General features: G+C 33.3%; 2 protein-coding genes across 2 annotated transcripts; one reads left to right on the top strand and one right to left on the bottom strand.

The window, feature by feature from the left end:
- Positions 1-6135: 6135 nt before the first annotated feature.
- Positions 6136-16614, bottom strand: LOC146933011 (uncharacterized). Its single transcript, XM_085704740.1, has 6 exons — positions 16076-16614; positions 15182-15396; positions 11089-11380; positions 10920-11005; positions 10704-10795; positions 6136-7005 (listed from the first exon to the last, which is right to left on the bottom strand). Exons 1-6 carry the CDS (start codon positions 16286-16288, stop codon positions 6758-6760), a joined length of 1146 nt encoding a protein of 381 aa, XP_085560866.1. The 5' UTR covers positions 16289-16614; the 3' UTR covers positions 6136-6757.
- Positions 16615-20204: 3590 nt separating this feature from the next.
- On the top strand, positions 20205-23312 carry LOC146933010 (LEAF RUST 10 DISEASE-RESISTANCE LOCUS RECEPTOR-LIKE PROTEIN KINASE-like 1.2). The gene is made up of 4 exons (XM_085704739.1): positions 20205-21069; positions 21549-21584; positions 21705-21968; positions 22172-23312. The coding sequence occupies exons 1-4, from the start codon at positions 20325-20327 to the stop codon at positions 23098-23100; spliced, it is 1974 nt and encodes a 657-aa protein (XP_085560865.1). The 5' UTR covers positions 20205-20324; the 3' UTR covers positions 23101-23312.
- The last annotated feature ends 1194 nt before the right edge of the window (positions 23313-24506 follow it).

Here is a 24506-nt window from a genome sequence, read left to right as displayed (position 1 = left end):
ATCTATAAATAAACTCGAATTTATCTTAAGCAAGAGTTATGATGATGTGACACCTATAAATTAATATCTTTGTAAACTAAATTTAAGTTTATATTAAGTTAGAACTATGATGATGTGCCACCTCTAAATAACTACATTTATATTGTTAGATCAACTTATTCAAACATTTCAAAATTTAAAGGACCAATTTGAAAAGAAGAGTTATTAAAAAACAACTTAAAAAAAAGAGATAAAGTGCTAATTCGATACTTTAAAATAAGTTAATTGATTACAAAAATATTTTTAGGGCAATACATGCCAACCTCCCTGACAACTCAGCAATTGTTCACCAAGGTAAATAATTTGATAACAACTAACTTATTGTTTATTCAAGTTTAACCCGAGCTAATATTTTAAATGCAGATTTAGAATTACAAAAGCATAAAAAAAAATCCATGACAATAAGTACTTCCTCTAATTCTATATATAAGAGAAAATTAAGTCAACAAAAGTTATTGTATTTAGTCTAAATTTTGAATAAGATATATCAATTTTTGTTGATCTAACTTTCTTTCATATATAAGATCGGAGGGAGCACATAACAATCAGGAACATAAAATATTATCTATAACGTGTCTGTTATGAGCAATTAACTGAGCTTGACATCTTTTGCAATATAATTTTTGTAGCTTGAACTCTTCTAGTAAGTTGTATGTTATAGGGATCAAGTTGACAGTAATAGAAGGATCGAATGACATTAATAACAAACGTTGACAGAAGAATGAAAATAAGGAACATTTAACTATGAATATAATTTCTGAAGTCCACAACTCGACAACAAAACTCTTGAGTTGTTCGAAAGTAAATGTATATGGATGGCACAAAAATCACTTTTCCCAAATGTGTACATCCAAAGTGATTCAGGATTTTAAAACTTCCTGCTAAGTTAAACTGTGTTGCTAGCTACCATTATTCTTAATTCATTTCGGATTATACTTCATCCAAGATCAGCTTTGTAGGTCTGGACATGTATCATTTGGACCCCTAGTTAGTACTTTGTTCACACAAAAAAATGCTAGTCATTAATGATAATGATCCCCATAAAAGATGTGCATGACCCAATCATCACATTTAGTCCATCATATTAGCCAATGGGATTGAAGAACGGATAAGAAAATCTGTTATGCATAATCGACCTCGTTTGTTATAACTTTTTTTAAAATAGATTTTTGTAGTGTAATATGTTTTTTTTTTTTTTTTTTTTAACAAAGAAATTTTCAAGAAAAGCTTCAAATGAAAAATCCATTTGAATAGCTTATCTTAAAATGTCATTCTAAGTATTTCATCATTTTGTTATAATTTTTTTTTGATACTAAATTTTGAAAAAATCTCTAAAAAAAAAAGCTATTTCAATTAGCTTTTCATAAAAATCATTTTTGAAAAATGTCATTTTGAAAAAATATGCGATTTTTACTATGTAAAATCTCGAACAATGAATATTTAAATTAGTGAATGTCAAAATCACTTTTTTAACTTAGATCGAACGAATTTAAAATAACTTCTACTATTTTTGACTAAATTTTCAAAAAAATCTATTTTCCGAAATACAAAGAAAAATCCATTTTCTTATGCTCGTTGACAAGGAAATTTTGATTTAATACATAACTAGCAAGATGAAAATAAATAGATAAGGTGCTATCAGATAATAAACAGAAGAAAAAGAAATTAGAATGCTCATTACGTCATTGTCATATCATATAACAAGCTTAATTTACCAACCCATCTTGAAATTCAAATAAACTCAACTACGAAACAAACACCGACTTCGGGAACAAAAGGGTGGATTCTTCATTGCAGATTATTTATTCTACTTCACCCAAATAATCACCATTAATACCCTGCAATATAATTAACAAACTAGTAAGTCACCGAATCAGGCCATTCAAAATAAAATCTTGAGTTTACTTGTCATTTTGTCACAATACCACCACGCCAGCAAAAGATAAGAAAATAAACTTGCTACTTACGAAATGTATTGGTGAAAGGATGACATTTAGATAAGGTTCTTTATAACTTTGCAATCATGTTTGTCAAAAATGACATGTGAATACTTTCACAATGTTAAATAGCCAGCCTCCATTGAAAAGATATATTGCAGAATTTCAAGAAAATAATAATATACAAAACATGGTGACAAGAAACAAGAGCATCTTGGTAGTAGAGTTTTTTATCTACCAACACGAGTTGAGATCCTTTCTATTTCTTAGATAAAATGGAAATGTCTACTACTATAGTTTTAAGGTAAATAAATGATGTCGAGGGGGGCGGGGTCTTCTTTGATAAAGAGAACTGGAGAGGAGGGTTTTTCGTCGGAGGAGAATAGTCGGAAGCGGGAGAGTGAGGCGATGGAAGGAGAGTTGTAGTGGTGAAGAAGACTGTAAGAGTAGAGAGAAGCGTTTCTAGATAGAGATCATATCATGGTTACTTACTTACTTCACTCTTTCTCTCTAGGGTTTCAAGTTTCATCTGTGTTCTTCGCTTCTAGGTTTCGTTTTTACTTTTGATTATTACCGGTCATAACTTTGAGTAAATAGCTATTTCGCCCCTTGAAATTATTGCCTCTTGAAATTTAATAATTGGCAAAATCGTCTTTGAAATGAAATTGAAAGTGTATTTGTTCGATATTTTGATCCTTATTTTCTCTCTTCTCTAAAAAGCATTTATTTTTTGAGAAACCAACAATTTCTCATTTGAAGTTTTTTGTAGATTCTGATTTGTTTAAAAGTTGTAACAAACAGATGCAACACTCTTAAAAGTGATTATTTAATTTTAAAAAAACGATTTTTTTTTCTTATAAAAGCTATTACAAACAGGATCAGAATGTTAAGTAATATGGTTATTCATTTAAATTGTATTGTTAAGGAGTATGACGTAGCGCTTTGACTCTAGATGACACATCAGTACGACGTCGCTAATAACTATCAAATTTATCTAATTTGTAATATAGTTTTATATGCACTTATTGACTTGATAGAAACCATTTAGTTTTTCGTCAATTATTGCGTATATTTAGTAATTTTGTCCTCGTGAGCTTAGCTCAGTTGGTTGGGACAGTGCATAAAATATTCAAGGTCTGGGGTTCAAACCCCCGCCCCTACCAAAAAAAAGTAATTAGAATTTGAGATATAAAAATGGTGATCTTTGTATCTTTTCTTGTATTGATGGATAAAACTGATTTAACACTCAAAGGGGAGCAATTAAGACATTTGAAGAAGAGTTGAAGAAAACGAGGTAGAGTCAACTCGCTGCTCTAGTTGAATGTTGACTTTAAAAATGCAAGTAAGAGATTTATGGAGTAAAATAGGGCACAATTTGCTAAGCAAACCGCAATTTTACTTTGTGAATCAAAGCAGTTTAATGTCATTTGAGTAGAACTGTCAATTACTTCATGGTGAAGAAATTACAGTCTGCTAACCGAACTACAATTTCACGTAGCGAAATTCCACTTACCATGCAAATTATAAATAGAGCTCAACATTTGCAAAATATTTCAGTTGAAAAAGAAGATAAACATGGTGGAGAAGCAGCAATGGTTAAAGGAATCCACCATTGAAGTATTTTTCATCTCATTTCTTCTCAACTGACAATAAGCACTTAATTATCTCTTTGTTGAGATTAGATGTAATTAATTGTAATCTTTTGATCATGACAATATATATATATATATATATATATATATATATATATATATATATATATATATATATATATATATATTCTAGTTATTTTTTTTTTTTTGACAAAAACAAAACGATATTAATTCATTCAAATTAATAGAGTACATCAGATACAAACATCGCTAAAAACGTAAAGGGTGAATCTGCGAACAAACTCACATCACCCAAGTTAATAGCATAAAACGGTAAAATGCCTGCAAAAAATATGATAAAACCTAAGTCACCGAAATTCACATGCTTCCGGATCTGCAACATTGACGACCAAATCATTTGTTGAATTTGTGATTGACTGATGTCGATCTTTCAATAGGAATTAAACGAACACCGCGACAAGACGCAAAATCAAACGCCGCACAAGACGACGAACAACACAACGCCGCACTTAGACGACGAAATCACAAAAAAACACAAAAGAAGAAACTTGATCTATGTGAAAACCACTTATTTAGATTGAAAGAAAAGAGAAAAAAAGATGTAGAGGGGTGATTCTAGGTCAAAAAATGACCTAAAACCACCTCTCCTCGATGAACCAAGGGGAAAAAAGGTTTAGAGAGAAGTTGGAGTTTCTCTCACTAGAAAACTAGTGCCGGCTTTATAGTTTTATATTCTAGTTATTTATAAATATCAATGTTTATCCTTGCTCTTAATGCTTTTATACTTTGATCAATCATAATGCGATTCCTCTCTAATAATTGAATCTTTAGTACTAGTTTTTAGGTTTAAGTTATTTGATTTTAGGAATTATAAACAAAAAGAACTATGATAGTAAAAGAATATGAAAATTGGAGAAAGTTGAATTCATGAGGGGATGCCATTTGTGATTTTTTTTTTTTAAGTAAGAATAACCTTACTCTATAAATAGTAGATTATAAAAATGTTTAATAATTTAATTAAAAAAAGAGTTGTACTTTTTTTGGGATTTGCAATGATTGATTTCTACACAGAAAATGAACTCAATTGGAAGAAGAAAAAAAAAACACGGGAAAGTGAGATTAATTTTGTAATTTTTTCCTTCAAAAAAAAACAAAAAAATTGTAATTTTTGGAAACATTTAGTACTAGTGCGTCATAGATTGCTCCGTGAATGAATGATGAAAGTGTTCCACTTCACTAAAGTGAGATTTATGGTAATCTTTCTCTTTGGTTATCACTTAAAGGAGGGGCAATCAAGACATTTGAGTCAAGAGTATATATTTATATTGCAAAAGAAGAGTTATTGAAAAAAAACTTAAAAAGAAGATATGAAGTACTAATTTGATACTTTAAAATAAGTTCATTGATCACAAAAATATTTTTAGGACAATACATGCCAACTTCCCTGGCAGCTCAGCAATTGTTCACCTAAGGTAAAATTTTGCTAACAACTAACTTATGTTTATCCAAGTTTAACCACCGAGGTAAAATTTCAAATGCAGATTTAGAATTACAAAAGCATAAAAAAGTGAAATCTATGACAGTATTAAGCATAAGTATACATAACAATTAGGAATATAAAATATTATCTATAATGTGTGTCTGTTATGGGCAAATAATTGAGCTTGTCATCTTTTGCAATATAGTTTTTGCAGCGAGCAATTGCAGCTTGAATAGATGCTTGTAACTCTTCCATGGTAATGCCATCAACAAAAGAAGAAGGAGAGCCCTGTTGCAAGCAAGAGACCACTATTCGTTGGAGAAGAAACATATTGCCTCCTCCATGATCTGGCATAGGTGAACAATTTGCCTTCATATTCACCGTTCCCACCTGGCCTTACAACTAGAATAGAATGAATGGTTAGAAAGTGGGTTGTCCCTTATTCTCCTATGAGCCCTTTGCATATCCTATGATACCAACCGTCAATTGTACCACTGTATAAGATCCCTTCAAGGAGTGTCACTTTTTCAGAAGAAATTCGAGAGGCAAATCCTTATGCGGTCGTATGAGTTACATGTATCCTACTAGATTTTAGGCATCTCTCGAATTTTAATAACCTTTCAAATTCAATGGTAATGTTAAGGATCATATTGGTAGTGAGTTGTACGTTATAGGGATCAAGTTGACAGTAACAAGGATTGAATGACAGAATAACAAATATTGACAGAAGGATGAGAACAAGTAATATCTGACAAATCTAGGGACTTATTTGAAATATTCTAACCTCAATGACATATTAGAGTGTCCTACCGTGTTAAGGACAAATTTGATGGTTTACTCATTCATTATTTGTTATGATTTTTTGTTGACAAAATCTGTAATGGTTGGTGTGTAATGTTGAGCCTTTAAAATTACGTCCCGATCAAAATACTCTTTAATTGCTTCAATAAAGTTATTTCATCAATTAACTTGTATTCATGTTTATTTCCTCTACTCAAATGGTTATGGCTTTAAAACCAGAGTTAAGATATATAACAATTCTATCAATAAAAGAAGATACAACACATTAACACCAACAACATAGTTACATAACACTAACATATACTAACATACAAAGATTTGGCATACAAAAACACAAAGTGTAACATTCATTTGAATTTTACAATACCATCTCTCCTATCATCAGAGCAACAATATGTTCACCAGATAGTACCAAAATTGTGCCACACCACACAGTGAAATCTAGTATTTCTTCCATTTTCTTCTATTATCACAACATGTGTAAATATTTATGTCCAGAAATTAAAGGGGTCTCAGCCATTATTGAACTGTAAATACTTGTACAGGTTGGCTTAAACCCACACATACTCTGTTAATCTGTCATACCCACTTAACTTTTGTTTCATATTTAGTTTTTCCCCCTTTTCAGAAGGGAGTTCCACTTATAAAAACCAGTTTTTTTCTTTTTAATGTCTTCTCTTTGGCAATCTCAACGAATTCATCGCTTGAGATCAGTTTCATCTTTTGTGCTGCTTAGGCGTATAAGAAAAACCTACAACTAGGCTGTCACAACCGTGCCATCACAATCTCTACAGATGGATGGACTTTAATAAAGTTTGCACCACGGCAATGAAATTAAGGCTTAGTTTTAACCGAGGGAATATAACTGGCATGCCATATCATTCAATTCATTTGTAGTATGTGCCATGCGATTTAAAGAACTGATGATCCGGGTGATTCACCTGAACTAGCCTTAACCATTTATCTGCAGCCTGCACGAGGGAATTCATTACTTGATTCTCACTAACTTCTTTTTTCATCCAAATAGATCCCTTTAATTTATAGGCAGCCATTGCAAAAGTAGGGATGGAAATATTTGGTACACCATCCATCTCACTGGGATAAACCAGTACAGGACCAGGAGTAGGACCACTTCCTGCAACGGAACAAAATAAATCAGTCAAGATTACATCAAACAGAAATATTATATTTCATGTTTTTGAAAGGATGGAATATTTTTGCATAATTAATGACAGCAACCAGAAAATTGAGTGATGTGTTATAAGAATCAGTAGCTTGTGATTTTTCATATTTGTGATTTCAAATTACAAGATTTTCCCAGAGTGTCATGCTTCTAACAAATAATCCTTCATAAGAAATGTGGTTACAAATCAGTTGCAGACTTGCACTCATTCTGTTCTTAGCTGTACAGTTGACATCATGAATATGATGCAGCCATTGCTGACAAATTATGCAGAATTGCTACTTGTGCAGGTGTGAGCAGTCAACAGTGTAATTGAAAAGCATGTGTTTTTAGATTTTCATAAAAATCTAGAAAGGAAAATGTAGTGAAGTCTTGGAATTTTCTAGTTTTTTTGTCTCATTTTTGCAGAATTTCCAAGTGTCGCTTTGGTGCTGATGTTGTTTGGCTACATCACAGTTGTTTCCAGACCTCAATTTATCATTCCGATCTGGTTCAAAGCTGTGAGGTCAATACCACCGTCAGTTTTAAGTTTTTGATAGGATTTCATCCGCAGTTAGTGCTGATCCAATATTGTTTTGGTTTGGTTTGAAGATGTCACACCTTCTAGTTGGGGCTTCAGTTGCAGTTAGCATTGGCCCAGTATCAATTTTGGTTCGAATTGGAAGTTGTGACATCTTCTAGTTTGGGTTTCAGATGTTGTAAGCACTGGCTTGGTCTAATTTTGGTTCCGTTTGTCTGCTGTTCATGAAAGTAAGCAGTAATTTCTTCATTTGGTTTTTGATGATTTGTTTTAAAGCACAAACCTTAATGGTTGATTGTCCTAGCATTCGTTGGTGGTTTATGTTAGCACGCCTCCTATCAAGAACGTGTTTGTGAGGTGCAAGCTCAATACCCAAGGCCCAAACTTAATTAAATAGAACGAGGATGGCTTTAGACTTGCCATTCAGTTATTTTGATGTTGGTTAGGTTTGGGAGAGTCTAGGCTCTCTAATTCCTAAAGGATTGGTTATTTGTGACAATTACTTAATCATGTGCAGCAATTTCTATTTTTCAGTCAAATGTATAACTGTTAATAATAATAATATCAGTTCTCATTCACATGTTCTATCTAATATTTAACCAAACATCAAAGAACTATTACTGGTATTGGAGCATCGGTCCAGGAAAACCTGTATGGTTCTGACATGCACCACGATGGAGGCAGGACTCGAGTTTTTTGAACAATGCATTAAAGCTCTAACTTGGGAGATTTAACCCAACAATGTATTAAAGCCTGTAAGAATTGTTGCCAAGTCTCAAACAAACTGGATCCGTTGAAGAATATCACGAGCAATTCAAATTGTACGGAGGACAGCTCAGGGGGGAAGAACCAGAATATCTTTAAGGTATATTTCTCAATGGATTGAAGGATGTGGTCAAGGCCGAATTAAAATTGCACCCGGCCACTTTCTTGCCTGAAATGATGGATTTTGCGCAATGAATTGATGAAAAGAATGCCTTGCTTAAGAAAGGAAATTTTGGCAGTACTGAAGGTCCGAATTTCCCAAGGCATTTTCCCTCTAATAGAACTGTGACTTAGGAACGAAGGGACACCATCAAAACCAGTGAGCATTCCTGCCATGGGAGAATCCAGCAAGAGCAAGACTAAAGGCACAAGTACTTTTAGAGGATGAAACTTTGAACGTTTGACAGACACTGAAATGCAAGAGAAATCGAGTAAATGATTATGCCTCCATTGTGATGAAAGATTTGGTCTAGGCCACGTGTCTGCAAATAAGCAATTTAATGTCTTGATTATGGATGATGACATAATAGAAGATGAAGAAACGCCCATTCCGAAGTACGAAACTGTAGACCTCAAAAATCTCCAACTTTCTAGATTCACATCCAAAGACTATTAAATTATGGGGGATACTGAGGGACACAAGCTAATCATTTTGGTGGGATAGGATCAAATTGATCGCGATGGGTGATAGGATCTCCGAGTGATTCAAGAATGTCAACAATCGCTTGAATGCAAGCAAGATACTCAGCAATGGAACAATCTCCCTTGGTGATGGATTCAACTCAGCTCTGAGTTGACACGACCCGGCAGTGAATTGTGAGTGAGAGAATATATGAATTTCATCCCAGAGTTGATGCGAGTGCACCGAACAACACGGGAAAGAAACGAGTCTTATAGAGTGGAAAGAAGTCACGTAAAGAACAAGGAATCTTGTGAATCCCAGGTCGTATAAGCTGGATTTTCAACATCCTGATTGCAATCTAGTTCAAAGAGGTATCTTAGAGGAGCATTTGGATTAACGGGGTGCGTGCAACTTGTGCATGCAAATTATGCCTTCAATTTGTTGTTTCCAAGAGAGGAAATTGTTCTCATCGAGCTACAACCTAGTGGGTTGAGCGGAAGTTTTGAAAACATGATTTTCTAGATTTGATGTGAGATTCAATCCAGAGGAATCAGTTTGATTTTGAGTTGTATCCTTGATAACAGGTGTGGATCGAACGAGCTCTATGATGCCATGATAGAAAGGAGGGAAAAAAAAGAAGAAAAAAAACTACAGAGCGGGGGGGGGGGGGGGGGGGAAGATCTGATTTGATTTCGGTGAATAATTTTTTAAATGATTTCATACAATGAGATCGGTGTTTATATTGATACCGATACTCTTAGACCTTGTAACTAAATTTGTTTAGTTAGTTACAAATAACTCTAATTAACTAAACTAACTCAAGTTAGCTAGGACAACTGAATAACAGATTTGGAATATGTCATTCAGTTCCAGGGCAGATACTGCAGTTACTCTATTACCCTTTACCCAGCCCATATTTTGTTTGCTAAAGATTGATCACATATTATCAGTCCTAAACGAAATTTATAGTGTTCATTAAAACACTCAAACACGAACACATAAAGAAGAATATGGTATCTGTATTTATAAAAGTTGAGGAAGCACTTGTTACTAACAAGAGTTAGAAAAGTAAAGTGAAAGACAAAAAATTTCAATGGATACAAGTCATAGGAAAAGATGCCCATTGTTTAATCTATCAGAATAAAAAAGGAATAATTTGTTTTGTTTCCGGGTTCAGACTGATATTATATAGGATAAAGGATAGAGTAAACCCCTATCCAAAACCACAAGCATCTTCGCTTTAATTTTTTTTAATGTCAACCACTTAATCCCTTTATTATGATAAACATCATCAAGTTGGTCCCTTATTGTTGGACATATACAATTTTGATTTGCCCATGCTTAAGGGACTAAATCGATAAAACTGTATTTTTTTTCCGACACAATAACACTGTATTATTAAGCAATAAAAAGGGCAACCCGGTGCACTAAAGCTCCCGCATACGCAAGGTCCGGGAAGGGGTCCCACCATTTGGTGCATTGTACGCAGCCTTACCCTGTTTTTTACACAAGAGGCCGTTTCCAGGACTTGAACCCGTGACCTTCCAGTCACATGACAACAACTTTACCAGTTGCGCCAAGGTTAATTAACAATAAGAATCTTTTAAGGACCAAATAATGTGACATTCATTCAACTTTGGAGAAGAAAAGCAGGAGTAACTTAAAAGTATTGAGCCAAAATAAGTGCTGTATAAAGCCAAGATGCCACTGCAGATAAACACAGGCTTGAAATTTCATAATTACCTGTCAAGGGTGTATGGAGTGTATGGTAGGTTAGAAAGCACGCATCTAAATCTTTTAAAGTAGGGCCTGTGGGTATTCGATATATAGGATACCTATAAAGTGACATAAAAAATGTTAACCAACAAAAAAAACAGCACTAATGCATCAGATCAAATTAATCTTGCTATGTCTATACAAAACGGGGAAAAAAAGGAAAGAAGTTAAGGATTAGATCACCATGCAACAGACATCCAACTGTTTGGCAATAAATCACAACTTCTCAACGACATGAGGGCAGGATAGTCGCGTGCAAGATCTAGTATCTGTCCAAATATTGTACAATATAAGATGGACTGTTCAGGTTAAGGGTTAAAGAAGCCACAAATTAATTAAGATCAGACATTGCCTTGTCAGCCAGCGGTTCACGGCCATAAGGATGACCTTGTTCCAAATACTGAAAAAGCAGTTCTTGAGGATTCCCAGTTTCACTGTCATCACTACTAGAAAATCCTTCTTGTACTGTATTGTGTTTGTCATGTATAGACAGTGTGCTCATTTGAGAAGAGACACCACTTGTCAGGTGTTTACTGCTTCTCTGTGCTGTAAAACATTCCGTCCTTTTTCCATATTCGCAATCACTGCTTCCTTCACTACATGAATCTCTGTAGTAATCACCATCACTATCTTCACTAATGTACCTAATGACATGGGAAAATCATATCTGGTTGGTTACAAGCCAATGCATAACTAATAGCTACCAAGTGCATCTATAGGATTCAAATCACGAATGGCACGTTTCCTAACGCTGATCAGAAGTTATAATTGCAAAGAAGTAGGACAATAAGTGATCATATATCAAAAAAGCAAAATTAAAGTCACTAAGTTGGTATTACACTGACTACATACAAGAATCAGTGGCCATAAAGAAGGGGAGAGAGAATATAAAAAATAAAATAAGGTAAAAACCTATCATATCCAATACATTGAGATCTAAAATGAATCACTCACTAGTTCATAAAAATTCAATACCAATGTATATGTTATTACTTCAGCTGAAATCTCGATGGCGACAAGGACTAAATTCAACCAATAAATTTATATTTCGAAAAAAATTTAAGTGTTCTTGGTTAGGGTGAAAATTGTATGGAATGAAGAAGGAAGGAGTGAGATATGATATGATATCTACTACATATCTACTGGTTTTCACTTCACAATATAAAGAGATCCCTGAAGCAATAAAAGGAATGATATTAAATATTGATCAGATAAGCTCCATATCCATTATCAATCATATAAGAAGAGGGCTCTACATACCCTCAAATGCAGTGTCTCCACTTACCTCACACACTTTTTTTTTTATACACTCTTCCAGCGGTCAGCCAAACTTTTTCAACCAATTACATCTAAACAGTTAAAATACAAATCAAAACATGAGATGCTGCACAACAGCTTGAACGTCAGTGATTATTTAACGACTCAATGCATTAACTCAATATTGCCACTTGATACTCAACTAATTCAAAAAGCAACATGTTACTGTGCAACCCAATAAAACTGCTGCTGAAGAATATAGATCCACTGCAACAAAACCTGTTTTTTATTAACAGCTTGGACATTGAACAAGTTGTACAAAATACGTGAACTAAACACAAGAAGCACATAAACTGAAGCTAAAGATACAACTACAACCACCAAGCAAGGTGAGGTTAACTACATAAATCAATCAATGTCGCAACACCCTGTGTGTGTATTAAGGTTACAAAATGACCATTTACCTCTAAATCTCTCTTAATAGTTTGATATAAAACCAAATTGATTTCTAGTTATGTATGTCTCTTGTCATAATCACCCCTCAATTACTCTCTCCTAAAGATTCATAGTACGACTAATAAAATTAATCCCTTTATAATTTATGCAATTTTATATATTTCTAATGTTCTTGAAGATAGGGAATGAGTATTTCTCCACCATTCAATTAACATGCTCTTAGAACTCATAGTCTAGTTGAAAAGACTTTGTTAATCTTCTTATGTTTTTCTTTCCTATCCCCATCATACCTCAAGGGGTATATCATCTAGTCCAACCACCTATACCTCATGCTTGGATTCTTCGATAGTAAGAGTAGTTTAGATCCTCCTTTCTAGTGCTTAGTCTGTTGGACCTCAAGGAATACTTGTTGCCTTCATTTAAATGTTTGTATGAAAATAACTCTTTCATCTTTGATATCTTGTTCAGCGACCAATAATTTTCGGCATCATCCTGAATGCATCTCATATTCATGCGTTTTAATCTTAGATAGCAACATGAAGCACCCAACCCCAAAACCACTAAAGTTGTATAGTGGATAGCCAGGTGACTGCTATTGGGAAGACTGACAAACAATATACAAACTAAATATAAATCCCAACAGTATACATAAATTCAAAAATACACAAAATTAAAGGAGTGGTCATACTTAATAATTATAACTAGCCTTTAAAATCATTCATTAACATTCAAAATCAAAACCCAATATACTTAACTACTAATTCAAGCTCTAAAAGTATTCAAAATAACAAGTGATTCTTTACTTAGAACCCCTATCAGAACGCCTATTGTGAAGGGGGCTGCTTGACCTTCGCAATTTGCATATACGCAAACGTCAAAAAACAAGGGCAAGAACCTAGAAACAACAAAGAGAAAGGGTGGAGAAATAGAACGTGATACAGTTGCTGTCGCCAGAAAACGCCTCCTCTATCGCTGGAAACAAAGTGCCGCTATGCAATTTATTGTTGTCACGGATGTAGAAGCGCAATGGAGAACAGATCGTCTATTGTGTCTCTATTTTTCTTTTGTCATTGAGTGAGAAGAGATGTAAGGAAACTTACTGAAATTGGGAAATGGTAAAACGGCCCTAAAAACATTTAATTGGATATAAGAGAGGGTCAAAAAGGGCTTTACAAACACTAACCATTTAACAGCCACTAAAGGGCTATTTTGCCACTATTTGGCCTCGATTTGCAGCAGCTACTGCTGCAGCTAAAAAACGCAGATAACGAGTGATTAGTGTCGCTCCATGGCCATTCCCACTCTGCTATAGCATCTCTTTTTACAACATTGGATTTCGGTCTCTTGTTTTTCATTCCCTACTTTTAGCAAGTCTATAGATACCTTGTTCCCCTAATTTGGTTCCTAATGACAATAAACCTTCAAATTATCTTTTTAGTTTCTTATTTAGCTATCTACATTTATTTGAATTTCCTCATTCTACACAAGTGTCATGCTACAATTCCTTATAACCTTAACTTGGTTGTATGTTGTCATGACACAGCCAAGAATCCTCACTCTTAGGTGCAAACCCCTCGATTTTCCCAGTGTTTCTTTGACTGCCTTTCTAATCACTTTATTCATCTCATTTCAAAAATCACCAGCACTTCCTTAGATCTCTCAAACCCTCCGGAAATTTTCTCCCAAAGAGCCTTTGCTTTTCACCTTTTAATTGCCATCATTTTATACTCGGAGTGTTAATAGAGTATTATTATTTACTTTATTTTAACAACACATCCATACCCAAAACACTATGTTGAGCAGTGGCCTCATGGCATGACTTTCTACTATACAAAAGGCATACACACACACACACATACAAGAGAGAGAGAGAGAGAGAGAGAGAGAAAGAGAGAGAGAGAGAGAGAGAGAGAGAGAGTACACATACTTTAGCAATTTCTTCCGAATTTCAGCAAAATGGTTTAAAAATAAAAGCATTATATCACTATGTGATTGTGTGAATTCAACAAATCCGTAGCAAATTTAGAACAATTTTGTTTTAAAAAAATCTGTGAGCTTAACTAGACTTTTTCCTATGAGTGAAATCCTAAACTTGTGGTTTCAATATCATTTTAAAAAACCATGATGCTATATTGAACCCTCAAGGAAAATGAAGAATATCAATAGAACTTTATTCACTTTTCTTGGCTAAGCAATATGAGTAAAAGAATGAAAACAGTTCTCAATTTTGCTGCCAAAATCACAGGGAGAGAAAATAGAACAGATAAATTGGCTATGAACTTGTGTTTTAGACACTCTTTTTACAAAAGACCAAGTAACGGAATGTATAAAAGAGGATAGTCTTAATCATACAATGCTCTTGAATTAAAAAAAAATGCTCTTGAATTAAAAAAAGAAAATTAATTGATAACAGACAAACCCATCAGTAGATATATCACAAGCATGCAAATTTATGAAGACTAAAACAACGTGTTTAGTTCTCTTGTTGCATTTACTTCTCAATTTTTTCTTTCACCTTTTCAACCAACAACAACAAAACATAATCTAACATAAATTCCATTTGAACAATTTACATAACAAATAAATAACTGAATCACAAAGCAAAAGAACAAAAGAGCCACATCTATCAACAACTAAACTTCCAGCAGTTAGTGTTGTCTTAAAGTAAACAATCATTATGATATACATATGCACATATAACAAGAATGATTCTACACATGAAATGTCAATACCTTGGCTTGGCACTCGACTTTTCTGTAGGTTGACCATATAGCTGAATAGCCGACAAATACGGAACATAGTACTGGACTACAGATTCCCTTTGATCAAGTAGTAAAGGGACTCCAGCACCATAAGCACTCCACTCCTTAAACGATTCCCATAGATCATTCAGAGCAAAGTAAGACTGATACTCAACATCACAAGTCTTCCAACCTCTCATTGTCGTCTACAGACACGACAGAATAAAAAAGTTACTAATGCACCATACAACAATAATAACCAAAATTCACCACAATCAAACTTTGTACCATCCATCCAATTATATAAATAATAAGCATCTGAATAAAAAAAAGGGAAAGTAATAAATAAAACGAGCACGTGAGCATTTTAGTTCTAAATATTGTAACGTTCCATCAATTTAGTCCTACAAAATCAGTCATTTTAGTCCTTTTTCCAATCTATCACCACGATTTTAAAGATTCTATGTTTGTATGCCGCAAAAGTGATTTATCAATCAATTGACGTTTTTAATTTAAGAGCACCGGCACTTCTGATTGAAGACGTGTCCTGTGTCATGTGTCAGACATGCATCAATGTAACACAACACCGACACATGTACTTACATTCATTTTTGTCATTTTCTCAAACTGTTACCAGTGTGTCCTGTAGTGTGTCGTGTCCGGTGTCTGTGTTTGTGCTTTGGACTAACTTTCTAATCCTTAAATTTTAAGGGACTAAATTGCTCAACTAATTACAATAATTCCTAAACTTGTCCGTAGTTACACATTATAGAAAACAATACCAAGTGCAATCAAAACAAAAACACTCAAAAGCACAACACATTTGCGATCAATGTTACAGCATGCAAAACCAACAAATCAAAAACTTTCAAAAAAAAAAAAAACCTTGGAGAAATACTGAGCTGGAACCAATAACTTTGTGGAATCCAAGAACCTATCAATGTTACTAACAGACTCTTCTACAGACGCAACTGTTATTGATTCCTCTTCAACATTCTTGTCTCTCTGAGCTTGCTTACGCTGATTCTGATTCTTTCTTGTCTTCACCGGAATGTAAAACCGATCATCACCACCAAATTGCAGTGCAGTACCCAGCATTTTCCAATCCTTTCTTTCGCAAATTTTTCTTCCCCAAACTTAATTGGTTTGTTATAAACAAGACCCAAATTTCAAAATACGATTTTATTTCTAAAAAAATTGTTTTTGATTTTTGAACGAAACCCAGAAAAAATGGTATTGGAAAAAAGTTGAGGAAAAAGAGAGGATCAAGAAGGAGAAACAGGAGGTGGAAGAGTGTGAATTTGTAGAAGAGATTGATCGGTAATGGAAGATTGAAAGGAAGAAAAAAGGAATATGTATAATGGAAGAGAATGAAGAAGAAAAGCTTCAACGCTTTCTCTCTCTTATTTAGTTTTGGACAAACAAGAGAAGAAGAATAACAATTGTAATTGCATAATGTTTAGTGCACATAGCATGTTTGGTGGAATTCTATCATTTTCTGTTTTTATTTTTGGGTGATTTGAATGATTATATAAATGTTTCGGGTAAACTACTTAATTTTCTTTTCTTTCTTTTTTTATTTTTTTTATAAACAAGAAAAAAATTAAGGTGAAGGGATGTTCTCATCTCACACGGTTTAAGATCGAGAAAACTTTTGAGCTTAAATTCGAACTCATAACTTTCAACATTAAGACTTGTCGTTTTACGTTGGACCAAGTCATTGGAGTTGGTAAGTAATTTAGGATGATAAGAGTTAACCAATAATTCATTTATAACCTTTCTTAATAAAGATAATAAAATTGATTTGTCAAAAAAAAACACTTAATAAAGATAATAAAATTGATTTGTAAAAAAAAAACTTAATAAAACTTTTATTACTTTTCTTCAATTTATAATTGTTTTATTAATTTATGTGAAATGTTAATATTAATATTTGTAAGACAGAGAGTAACAAATACTCCTTTTTTTTTGAAGGAACGTAACAAATACTCCTATGAACTTAAATATAAGAAGAAGAAAATGATGTTTGGTTCGATGTTTTTAAAAAATGAAACTTAATAAGACGGTTCAACCACTCGAATTGTAAATTGGTACTATGTTCAGGTTGGTTGTTTGAACAAATCAAATATGGTTTTATATTGGTTTGAACTATTTAAAATAATTGAATCGTGATATAGATGTCCCTGATGTTTCGATCATTCGATGTGAGGTTTTATTATTAGAATATAGCTAGATTTGATAGTAAACAATGTAAATCAATTTTATATTGTTTAATGTTAGCATTTTAAAATGTCTCTAACTTGTAAAATAAGTTTCCGTAAAAATATATTCTTTACTCGACAAAAAGATTAAAATAAAGAAATTCAATTACTTTTCAATTAATGTTAAATAAATACATGAAGCAAATACTAATAGGGTATAGCGGGAATAGATTGTCTCCTGTGAGAATGTCTCCAGTTTTCTCCAGTGTCAAATCTAAGTCATTAAACATCTTCTCTCTCTTGATTTTAACATTTATTAACATTCAATTTCTTAAATGCATTTAATTTTCAATGGGTAGGATTTCACTGGACCCTCCAGTCACCGGAGAGGATCCATTCCCGGGTATAGCACAAATGGTTGGTGTAAAATGTAATGTGAGTATTGTAAAAATCTCTAGGTTAATAATAAAAAAGTTTATTTATCAAAAGGATTAACTTTTGATTAAATGAAAAGAAAAAAAGTTGTATGAACAAAATCAATTATTTTTTGGTAAAAAAAACTAACTAATGTTTTCTATTTGTGTGATTTGATTAATGAACAGAAAAAATTATTTGACCAAAATTAATTATTATTTTTTCGGTTAGAAACAAAATTAACTAATGTGCATTTTATTATTTCAAAGAAAAAAACTAATGTGCATTTTATTCCTTGTATTTAAATCTTTTGTTTTTTGGAAAGGGACTGAAGAAGAGTAAGAATTTGAATAATGCAAACTTTGTATAGCTACGGTCTTCATCATTATCACTTAACTGAATAAGAGTTTGGACCACTAACCCAGTGGCCTTGCATGTCTGCTGCTAACAATTCAATATTCTTCGAAGAGGAATGCTTCTCACTTTCTTTACATAATATCCTCAATACGTGTAGACCAGACGAGATTGCCACCCTTGCAAAAACCTTTTTTTTCTTTCTTCTTTCTAATTAAATTCAAGTAATACGGTTAAATTACATTGCATAATGCATATCACCACCAAAAAAATTACATTACGTGTGGATGGATAAGGAGTGTGTACGAAATACACAGATTTGTTTGATAGGTTTTGGCCAACAGAAGAAAAATGGAAGAATACAATGTGATGATGATCATTTTATAAGTGAGAAATTCTTTAAAAATTCTCTCCCCCTCTCCTTCTGTGAGCCGTCGGCTGAAACCCTAATTTCTTCTCCTTCATCCACCAAAGAGGGGTGGTTTAGGGTCAATTTTTGACCTCAAATCACCCCTCTAAATCGTTTTTCTCCTTCCCTTCTATTTAAATAAGTGATTTTCACATTTCCTTTTGTGATTTCGTCGTCTTAGTGCGACGCTGTTTTGTTTGTCGTCTTTGTGCGACGTTGTTTGTCTTTTCCTCTTGTTCAGCTGTTTGTTCGATTCAGATTGTCAGATCAGCTTCGATTCAGTGCAGATCCAACCAATGACTTTGGCGTCATCAACGTTGCAGATCCGGAGGCATGACTATTCCGGTGATTTTAATATAGTCATATTTGTAGGCTTATGTACTTTGTCGTTTTATGCTATTAACATGGATGCTGTGAGTTTGTTCACATATTCACCCTCTTTGTTTTTAGCGAGTTTGTATTGCATCGATGTACTCTATCAATTTTAATGAATGAATGTCGTTTGTTCTGTGTCAAAAAAAAAGTGAGAAAATGAAGAAGATGAAATTTTGATGAAATTGTGTGTTTTTTATGACGGTATTAGTTTTGTGATTATTATTTCGGGTTTTGATAAATTTTATGAAATTTTGAGTTAGGCCGGATAGGGACGGAAACAAGTTAGGCCGGACTTTGTAAGACGTAAGTCTGACCTTCTTCAAAAATTATAGGTCTGAGTGTGACTTATTACCCGTCATAGGTTCATTTTCAATGTCTGCCCATTTTAAATGTTAGATGAAGTTTAAAAAAAAACCTATTTTACACTACGACATAATAACATCTATAAGTGTACTAATAAATAGGTCAAATCTTATGAAGACTTAAAACAATGGAATATGTATGCCACTAAATAACGAAATCTTAGGAAAATCTAATCACACCAATCTACCTGCTACTAAATAACCAAATCATACGAGGGCTTGAGTTTATAAAAAAACAACTTCAACAATATCAATAATGGAAGAAATATTATATAAAAAAAGCTTAATAGGCTGACATGACAAACTTAATACGTTTTTTTGTAAGCCTTAACCTGATCTATTTAATTAAATGAGTTGGGTCTGGCTAGACTTTAAATAGGCTAGGTTGTAAGCTCTGGCAAACAGTCTGACATGTTCCCACCCCTATTCACATGTCCTAGTTCAAATGACAAAATTGATAAAACTAAAGCCAACCATCATGATCAAAGTTCTAACTCCTACTCTTCAACTTATTTGTGAGTTTCCAATGACTACTAATATTTCGTCTATCTTAAAAAAAATTGGTTATTATTGAACAATATATACCTCGTTGACTAGTAAGGTTACAATTTTCTTAATTTGAAAGTCAAAACATTTGTACATTTATTTACATAGTATCAGTAGAAACCCGTTAAGTATTAAATATCCATATTATTAAATAACGACTGAGGGGTATTCAAATCCGATATTTGAAGAACTTATTCTATGTATCCACACACATGACACAGCCACTTAACCAAATAATAAAAGCAAGCTCCTAATTAAACTTAATTATTAACAGGCGACGTATACAAACAAGACCAAGAAACAAGAAACACAGCATATAAAAATCAGCCAAATTTTGAAAAATCAAATGTCAAATAACAAGGACAAACATATTAAAAAGAAAACTATAGTCTAGTCTATTATAGTCACATCATCATATAGAATCACCATCATTCAAACTCATATTAATCTGTTTCATTTCTCATTTTTCTTCTATGGCTTTCCCTATATTGTTCTTGTTCTTCTTGGTTACTTTGCCAACAACAGTTTGCCAACAACATCAACATAACAAATATGATGAATGTATCAAACCATACACATGTGGTGAAGTATCCGGCATATACTATCCATTTTGGGGACAAAACAAACCGAGTTATTGTGGTAGCAACAATCAATTCAACCTTAAATGTGATTCTCATCATCAAAACACATCCATTCAAATTGGTTCACAGAATTTCCATGTCTTACGTATTGATCAATTGGGTTACACCATGTCAATGTTTCGAAAAGGCCTTGTTTATGATCGTTGTTCTTCTAGTTTAACCAACACTTCTTTAAACTTGAGTCATTTTCATTACATGCCTAATGTGAGGAACATCACTATCTTATATAACTGTCCTAATGATATCAAGTTTCCAAATGGCGTGAATGTGAGCTCATTTTCGTGCAAGGAAGATGAGAGCAAGCGTGCATTATATATGGATTCTGCAACTGCAGAGAGTATAAATTGTGAAGGAATTCGTATTGAAGTTCAGGTAACACAGAAAGCTAAGCTAGGTAGTGGAATTGAAGGGTTGAACAAAGCTTTGAGTGGTGGATTTGATGTGAGATATGTGTTTGATACTCAAGCATGCTTAAAATGCATTTTAAGTAATGGAACTTGTGGGGGAAATGATAAGAATAGATTTTCATGTTATTGTCCTGATGGAACTGAAGGTTTAGATTGTTCACATCTCCACGGTATGTCTTCTTTTCCTTTTTAAGGTTATCTTTGTATAAACGGTATAATTAAGCGCTTATAGCATAAACGCTTGTCATATAAGTTATAAGTTATCTTCATAAGCTATTATGGAGAACTTATGAAAATAAGCTGAAAAAACTTATAGACATGTCATAAACTGTTTGCATAGACTATCTCAAACATTATGTTGATGCTATGTTTAATAAACTGTTTTCCTGCTATGTTATGAGTGTGAACATTGTGTATTTTTTTGACTTTGACCATTTTGCTTTGCTCATAAACCATTATAATTGACTTTATCAAATTGTTGACTTCAATCTTATATTACTAGTTGCCTTAGTCAATGAAAGATTTCTTTATTTTCCAACAAAATATATTTCTTTTGTTAACAACTTGGACCAGAATATCCTACTTGATTTTCTGCAACATTTCCTTAAAAATGCTCTCACTCATCTTTGCCTTGTTTGAACTGTCACAGATAATCGATGGAATTCGAAAACAAAGGTTGCTGTAGGTAATAAATTTAATCAATCCATGGCAACTTTTTTTTCATTTTCTTGTATTTTTTTCATTAACTTTAAAACATACTTAAATTTTATTATACTAATCGACAAACTCCAATAATTCTTCTTAGGAGTTTCTGTTGTTGTGTTCAGTGCAATTGCAGTAGGCATTGGCTTCTTCATCTATTATTATTGCAGAAAGAAGAAAAAGAATGTTCATGTAGTTTCATCTGCACGATCTCGGAGTGTATCTGGTTATAGTTCAGAAGATACTGAGAGGGGAAGTAGATACCGTGGAGTACACTTCTTCACTTATAGTGAACTTGAAAAGGCCACAAACTACTTTGATTCTACTAGAGCACTAGGAGATGGAGGCTTTGGCACAGTCTATTTTGGTAAAATCCAGCATCCTATATTTAAATGATTAATTTAATTAAACGCTTATGATATGGTTTGATTAGTCGGGCTGGTGTATAATCTGATCTTTTTAAAAGTTTGATACGAGATAAAAGTCTTTAAAAAACATATTTTGCAACAAGACCTTTAGATAGCCATGAGCTTATCTCTAAATAAAAGTCTTGTGATATTTTTTGGCTAGGAACACTTCAGGACGGGCGTCTGGTTGCGGTGAAACGCATGAATGAAAACAACTACAGGAGAGTTGAGCAATTTGTGAATGAAGTTGAGATTTTAACAGGACTACATCATCAAAATCTTGTGTCACTATATGGGTGCACTTCGCGCCATAGTCAAGAACTGCTGCTTGTATATGAATATGTTCCTAATGGAACTGTTGCCGATCACCTTCATGGTAAAAAAGCAAAACCTGGCATGCTACCTTGGCATATCAGAATGAACATTGCAATAGAAACTGCTAGTGCATTAGTTTATCTTCATGCCTCTGACATCATCCATAGAGATGTGAAAACCAACAACATTCTACTTGACAATCATTTTAGTGTTAAAGTAGCTGATTTTGGACTTTCGCGTTTATTTCCAATCCATGTCACGCACATTTCAACTGCTCCACAAGGGACTCCTGGTTACGTAGACCCGGAATACCATTTGTACTATCAGCTTACCGATAAAAGCGATGTTTTTAGCTTCGGAGTTGTGCTGATTGAGCTAATATCGTCCATGCCTGCTGTTGATATCACAAGGCATAGACAAGAAATCAATTTGTCTAACATGGCGATTAAGAAGATTCAAAATGGGACATTGCATGAGCTTGTTGACCCTACCCTTGGCTTTGAATCAGATTTCAAAGTAAGGAAAATGATAAATGCAGTTGCAGAGTTAGCATTTCAGTGTTTGCAGAGTTCTAAAGATGTTAGACCTTCTATGGTAGAAGTGATGGAAAGGCTTAAGGATATTCAGAGTGATGGGAAATATAAATGTAAACCTGAGGTGTTGGATATCTCAGGAGATGATGATACCACTTTGATAAAAATTGATCCGCCACCATCGTCGCCAGATTCAAATTTAGCAAGCTTATCTATTCCGTCATATACTAATATTGATATATGATCGAGGTGTACATAAAACGATATAAGGACTTATTACAGAATATCAATCTAGTGATGAATGACTATTAGCAAGAATCAAACTCAAAATCCGATTCTATGTTTTTCAGTTTGACTAGTTGATTAAACTTTTGTATGCAGAAATGGTATATCTATACAGAACTTAAAACAGATCTGAAGTAGCATTTTATAAATTGAAATTTGAGTTTTCTGCTACAATATATAAACCATGAAGGCATCATTTATGTAAAGGATTCGCTACCGTATTCAGCATATCTACTCATACTTTAATTTCAAAATGAAAAGGATTTTGTTTTCTTTCAAAATGAGAAGTGTACTTTGGAGGATGAAATTCAAAACTATAATCGTTTTTTTTTTTTTTCATCTATAGAAAGTTTAGGTGAGTTGGGTTGCAGGTCTATGCAAAATTGTAATTGTTGATTGGAATTATTTTTGTTGAAAATTTAATAACTTCACATTGAACCTTACATGTTTTTTTTATGTTAAGACAACAACTGCCGTTCAAAACAATATAGATAAGAAAAATTGCAAAAACATAATACATGATCTTATTAGCGAAGCTAGGTCAGTTGTGTCTATATCTCCGACCGTAGAGTAACCATTCGTAATAATCATAAAGTTAGGGTTTACAAAAACTTGAATTTAAATACGCATAGTCTAATTTACAATATTACTCCTGAACTGTATCATATCAGGAGGGTTTTCACCCACGGCACCCTCTAGTCGCAACACAACAGAAGTTAGGGGCCTGTCCCAAAGAGCATGTATGTCTCGCTTCACTCGATTTATCCACTTAATAGTAACTACGTGCTTCCTCGATCAAACTAACCACTTGTCCGTAACTACGAGACATACTCAACACTTAAATTATACCATAACAGTTCTAAGACCATCTGCTACTGCAGTTTTTCATTTTCATGCAACAAAAAACCTTTTTAATTTCCACTTCACCGGTTTGCTTCCATACATGTATATCATTATTAAAAAAATACAGATCATTAATTTACATCCCTGTATATACCTGACTAATCAAATTCCCGAAAAGCCACAATAACAAGAAGGTCCAAATATCATTATTGTGTATATAGTATAACTTTTTGCTTTCAAATTCTTCACTTTTTGCTTTCAAAATCTTCTGATGTAAATCTATCATCAAAGTTGTAACTCCTATTTCACCTTTATTAAAAATATCTGGCAGACACAATTCCATGAGATAAAATTTGACAAGATTTTCCAAATCACTTCACTCTCCAATTGTCCAAGCCTTCTGTGACATGTTGATCAATTATATCAATCATTCAAGCCAACAGCATAAAATAAAACAAAAACCAAAACAACAAATACATAAAACCTAGAGGCTAGAGTGCTTCTAAAAAACAAGCATAGTAT

This window comes from Medicago sativa, chromosome 4, assembly GCF_051527215.1.
Source record: "Medicago sativa cultivar Bolivia chromosome 4, Bolivia_mono, whole genome shotgun sequence".
Lineage (NCBI taxonomy): Eukaryota > Viridiplantae > Streptophyta > Magnoliopsida > Fabales > Fabaceae > Medicago > Medicago sativa.
Note: the sequence above shows the minus strand (reverse complement) of the source record. Positions and strands in the feature narration are given on the sequence as shown.